Genomic DNA, 6,328 nt, shown 5'->3' with positions numbered 1-6,328 from the left:
GTCAAATATTTAAACCTGATGTCTGCATTAGAGAACATGGTGTGTGGTGAGGCTGTAAATCTTTTTTTAGCACGTGTCAAGTAAAATGCCCAGTAACATGTTTCACAAATTACAAATTGGGAACATGACTTGGCTACAGCTCGAAAAAACATTCAGTCAAAAGATTTTTGGTGAGAACTGTACTAAGCTAAGAGAATGATAAAAATAGTGAATAAGCCTACAGCTGCAACAGATAGCCAATAGAGATGCTAACCTGTAACCTACTGTAAATGTAACCTAGGCTAAAAAAATGAAAGGACATGCAATGAATCAGAATATTTTAAGGCCATGTTCAGTCACAGTATGAATTATCTATCAATAATATTATTTGGATGTTTGGATGGATAAGTAATAGCTAATGTGACTAAACATGGCATTAAAATATTAGGTCATGACTCAGTAGTGCACTTAGACATTTCATTTTAAAAATTCAACAGAGGATGAGACAGGAGAGAGAGATGAAGAGGTTGAAGGGACAGAGACAGGAGGAGAGGAGAGAGAGAGAGCAGGAGAAGGAACCAGTGAGATGCATGTGGAGTCAGGTCCATTATCAGCCCATGACCCGGCTACTCCCTAAGAGTTCTTGTAAGCTTTGGTATTAGTGTACTTGTTATTACGTCTCTCTCTCTCTCTTTCTCTCTCTCTCTATCTATCTATCACCATAGCCTATACCAAACACTTAGTGTATACAGTAATAGTTCAACTTAGTTGTGGTTTTTGGTTTGGGGTGGGGGGGGGGGGGGGGGGGGGGGAGGACCTCGGTATTTCAAAAATCCTGGCTACGGCCCTGCTCTGAATGCTGATTATGTATGTAATCTTTTCCAAATAAAAATATAATCACAAAATTTAAAAAAGGTGATTCATACATGCTAATTGCAAGAGATTACTACATGGGCTCATGTATATTTATGCCAAATGAAAAGATACAATGTGCTATTAAAAAAAAAAATCTAGTTATTTCTGCTTTAATGTATAAAAATTGTAAACCTTTAACACAACTGCATGTGAAAATAATAATAATTCCTGTAAAATATGATGATAATGATAATACATCTGCGTGCGTGCGTGCGCTCCGGGCGGAGGGGGGGCTGGGAAAGGGGCGTGGAATCAGCATCACAGGCTAATGCAGCTCCCCACCATGCCTTTAATCTCCGCCTGTGAACCGTCTGACTGTCACCCAGGCTACCTTCATCCGTCCCTGTCACCCAAAGGACTCCGTGTGTGGGCCCGGCTGGATCTGATCTCTGGGTGTCTCCAGTAGCGGGATGAAACCGACGTAGTGATCCAGGAGCATCTCCTCCTCGTCTGTCTTTTCTGCACTAGCGGAGCTCGGCTTTCGCTCTCCTACCGGCGGAGATATGAGGAACCCACTGGCCGATTTAGCCCTGACATTCTGGCTGTTTCTAGAGGTGAGCCATTATTATCATGAGCGACGATGTTATTAAGCTTTGGTGGACCAGCGCGTGTGGTTGACAGGACGGCGCTGTCCTGTGTGTGTGTGTGTGTGTGTGTGTGTGTGTGTGTCATGGACGGACAATAAGTGGTTTTGTTGGGGGCTTATCTGTCTGCCAGCCGGCTGCCTGTGATGTACCTCCGATACGTGCCGCTCGGTATTGTTTTGAGAGCGTTGTTCGCCAAATTCAATTTAAAACGAGCATAATTTAATATTCCTTCGCTAAACGCTAAAATGACTCACATCATAGAGGACAATGGTTATATTTGTAAGATGTATGGCATCCTCCGGTAACTTCGGCATGCAAGTGACCCACCAAGAGGCGCTTAATATCAATAATATCTCAACTTTAGACTGGTTGACGCTGTTGTCCGCCACCATCTCGCTTGTGATTTAAAGGACACGAGACAGACAGAGGTCCTTTGAAGACGGATCCACAGTAAACTACCCGCTGAGGTGCTCTGTGCACGCAGAATCGCCAAGTAGTCTAACAGAGCTACCTGAGAGAGGACCATCCTTTGTCCTTGTTCCCAGACCCCCATAACTCACTCACTAGGTTACTGGGCCTGTAGGACACACACACACACACACACACACACACACACACACACACACACACACACACACACACACTAAAGGTGTATGAGAGACAGGAGGGTGAATACAGGAAATGCTGTTCATTGTTTCTTTGTCTCATTATTCTGTGTGGTTTTTAAAATTCATGTTATGATATTATGTTATGATTACACTCTCTCAGCCATGGGAGTGACCACTGTCAGAGATTTCAGGATCATTTAGAGGATGACAGTAAGCTCTAATTAGATTTTACAGGGCTGTGAAAGTAGCACAATGTGGTCACCATCCCACTCTTCCTGCCAGTCCTGTACCGCCGACACTCATGTCTATTCATGTATTATTAACTCATCATTATTATTTTATTTCATTCAGCTGACTTAGTGAGCACATCGACTTTGAATGTGAGCAGGCAGCCTGGAGGGACTCAAGCTCTTAGACCATGTAGTGCTACTGCTGTGGTCTTTTTGATACATTTGTTTGAATTGAGGTGGCTGATGTGTTGTTTCATTTTCAACAGCTTTATCCAGCTAAAGCTTATGTCATCTCATGTCCATGTAAGACACAATCACCTTGAAAGGAGCATTTCAGTTAGACAATTGGGACTTGTTTTAAGAAATTGTCACTGTTCAATTGGCCATTTTTTTTTTTTTTTTTTTTACTCAGTAGGTTAGTGTCTTCAGGTTAGTGTCATCTAGACCATTGTCCAGTGTGTTTGTTTCACAGATCCAATCCAAATGCTCCAATCCAATCCAAAGAACAAAAGCTTCTGTCCACTGCAAAATAGCCTTCGGCGCTGTTCTTTTAATGAAATCAATTCTCCAGTTCTGCTGTATCTGATGCTGTTGTCTTCACTGACCTCTTGAGGAGCTATTGTTGTTTAGAAACAATTACTTCTCTCGCTGGTCATCACTTCTAAATCATGCCTATAGCTGCCATAAGTTCCATAAAGAACGCTGAATGGTTTGACACCTGTGTGTTTTTTACTTATTTTCAAGTGCCATTTTTCCAGTGTGACTCTACAGTGTTTGCATAAAATGTCTCACTTGAAGTTCAGGTTTAAATTCTCTGGAATTTCAATACTCTCAGGATCTCATGATCAGTGTTTTTGGCCAATCTTGTAAGTCATGATTCATGTTTATCTTCTCCAAGTGTAATCTGGGTAACCTCTTTAAAATAAACTGCAAGCAAAAGTGTACCAAGTCTTGTGGAAACACAGATCGGGATGTCTATTATGCACACATGGCAAAGCTAGATGGATACCATGAAGATTAGGTGTCCAGTGTGGGAGCTACTGCTTTAGAATTACCAAATTTTCAGGATGATAGGATTTCTGTGATTCTTTATGTTCATGAATGACCGAGCTTTCCAGTGGACTCAGAGATGATCTATGCCAAAAACACTTGTTAAGGCGACTGGTGTCTGATTGATATCAGGGTCAATGACATGGTTTCATGTCCAACAAAAGTGTCGAATACATTTTCTTCCCTATGAATCATTTGTAAAGCAGATTTGAAACATTTTAGATCCAGCATTGTTTACATCCATGTTTACACCCACTCGCACCAAAACAGTTCCATGGTGCTACTAGCGCTCAAAAACTCCACAGTGGACCTTTAAATGCCTGTTCCGTCAGTGACATGAGTCAAATAATAATTAGACTTGCCATCTAGCTTTCTAGTGAAAGGGCAGCAGATGCATATTATGTTGTCATTTGATGGGAGTTACTTGGAGAGACATTAAACATTTCCATTCCAGGGCTGGCCATTTCTAGTTAGAATTTCAGTGAAGAACAGGATTTTATGATACCTAGGGCTGTGTTTTTTCAATCCTGTGCATGGGGGTGGGGCCTGTCCTGCATGTTTCCGATGTTTCCCTGCTCCAACACGTCTGATTCAAATCAATGGGTCGTTATCAGGCTTAAGAAGCACTTGGTGAATGACAAGCTGGACATTTGAATCAGGTGTGTTCAAGCAGGGATGTATCTAAAACATACAGGACAGGACGCCCCCAGGAACAGCCTTGAAAAACATTGACCTAGGGTGTATTAAGTGCGAAGATATTTTGTACCAGTTTGCACATTTTTTAAGGCTAAAGGATATCTAAGGACACTCTGCAGGCATCACTAGCATTTATCATGTTTGAAAAACCACAATCACTATTGCCATGACAAAGTCATGTGTAGTCAACCTAACTGCAAAATTGCAAGAACACTGTAAAATTGTAAAAGTTCTGAATGATATTTACTATGAAACACATCGTGATGAGGGTCATGGAGCCAGCTGAGCTTGCGTTGTAGTGTTACATACTACTCTTGTTATGTCCCACAATTTCTTTTGACTGCCCCTCAATACTCCAACATTGCTCCAGCATGCTACAATACAAAGAAAATGGCTACTTACAGGTTAAAGTTTGAACTCAGTGCATGAAGTGCATCCTGCTTTTTATGTTGCTGGACTCAGCAAGCATTAGAAAGTGAAGGCATTGGCACACGCACTGCCCGGGAGCCTTGTTGACCTTCCACATGTTTCTGTTGTCAAAGTGCCGTTAGCGAGGAAAAACGTAGTTAGTGAGTGGTGTTTAGCCCTCTACCTACATGTTGTTGCAGCCACAGTTAAGTACATACATATCTATGCTCAAACATTTCTCACCATAATGACAGTGTTGGTACAATCTCTAGAATAAAACCAAATGCTTCCTAAAGGAAAATCAAACTTCAAGGCTCTAAATGAGCCTTTCCCATCTAAAATGTCCACAGACAGGAGGTTTAATTGCAATATATCAACTTGTTGGTGTATTTAAAGTTAAATTGTTCATAATTCCCTTAGAATTATATTATGTCTATAAAGAAAATATATTGAATTGATTGCTATGAGATTTCAATATTTTCTTTAGATTTATATTTATTGCAGTGGTGGGACATGCAGTGGCTGGTATGTTCCTCTTGGGAGCAGCTGAGTAGCATGCAAAACATAGTGGTAAAACTTGGAATTACCTGCCCAGTCTGGTTTTTGACTCAAGCTGGACTCCCACTACAGGACTTTAAAGTCCTAACTGATTGTGAAATCAGGTTGCATCAGGTACATATGGAAAACCTTTACAGATGTTCTTCTCTTTAATCTCAAACCTGCAAACTCAGTGTTATTACTTGCCAACGGTAGCTGATGCTAGCCTTTAGGTCTAGGGTTGTTTATCGTTGCTTGACAACACCATCAGCTGCTCTGGGATATTGCTATCATTGGCTATTGTGAAAGTACTGACATAATGACAATCTTGGTCTTCCACATTTTGAAACCTGCTTTTTATTGATTCACCTTGGGTGTATTTGATACTTATCAGGGAGTTCCCTGTGAGTCTGAAGAAATGCAGGAGGGTTTAAGACTGGATATGTACACATCTCACATTAACAGATAATCTGTGCAGACTTTTATGACCAACAAAGCTCTCCACCCAGATTTCTCCTCCAATTGTTTGAAGGGGGAAATCGATGGTCGATTTTAATATCAGCTGTGGTGTGAGCTAAATGGAAACATCGTTACCATACATAGGAGAAGATTCACAAGGCACAGTATGACTTTTACTTTGCAGAAGCTTCGCTCTTCAGTGTGACTGCATTACCTTCCAGAGGCCTTGCACTGTGCTTAGCAAGCATCTTGCTGCATGGGACCTACTTTAGTGTTTAGTGGATTCCTTAGTCCCATTCTACACTACTTTATTGCACATATGGCTGTAGGGACTAAGCATACAGCATGAATCAGTGCTGTTAAAACATCATCACAGCAGTATCCGATTTAGAAATCCGTTTTAAGCATTACTCAAATGGCTTAAACACCATGCTTGAAGCAAAGTTGTACAATTTGCAAAAAATATCTAATCAAATATTTTTCAGACCAATACTGGTTCAGTGTGGTAAATTTTAAACATGATACACTCGTGCCAAGCATAATCTCAAATCTGTGCTTTCTCTGTATAGCTGCAGTCAGATTAGATAATTATAACATTATTTTTTTGTGTGTATGCAGTATTTTGATTCATTATGGAATGAAGGTGAGCTGTTCAAATTCAATTCAAAGCTTTAAATTCAACTTGAATGCTGAGTGTACAATATTTCCCATATTTCATAAGGACAATTAAATATCCACTTTACCAGTGGAGCTGCATGCCCTTTATCTCAGGACATGTAGCACGTTCAAAAGCATTTGTATAATATTAAAATGCTAAATACAAACTAATTAATCTAGAATGTTTAAAAGTGATTTATTG

At 40.5% G+C, this 6,328-nt stretch overlaps 1 protein-coding gene across 1 annotated transcript in view; it reads left to right on the top strand.

The window, feature by feature from the left end:
* The first annotated feature begins 1,133 nt into the window (after window positions 1-1,133).
* The window catches only part of vopp1b (VOPP1 WW domain binding protein b), a 49,732-nt gene continuing 44,537 nt past the window's right edge, over window positions 1,134-6,328 (top strand). The window contains exon 1 of the mRNA XM_030397848.1: window positions 1,134-1,448. Coding sequence (XP_030253708.1) covers window positions 1,398-1,448 — 51 coding nt within the window. The 5' untranslated portion in view covers window positions 1,134-1,397. The remainder of the gene's footprint in view (window positions 1,449-6,328) is intronic.

The sequence above is a fragment of the Sparus aurata genome, chromosome 19 (assembly GCF_900880675.1).
Source record: "Sparus aurata chromosome 19, fSpaAur1.1, whole genome shotgun sequence".
NCBI classification, from domain to species: Eukaryota; Metazoa; Chordata; class Actinopteri; order Spariformes; family Sparidae; genus Sparus; species Sparus aurata.
Note: the sequence above shows the minus strand (reverse complement) of the source record. Positions and strands in the feature narration are given on the sequence as shown.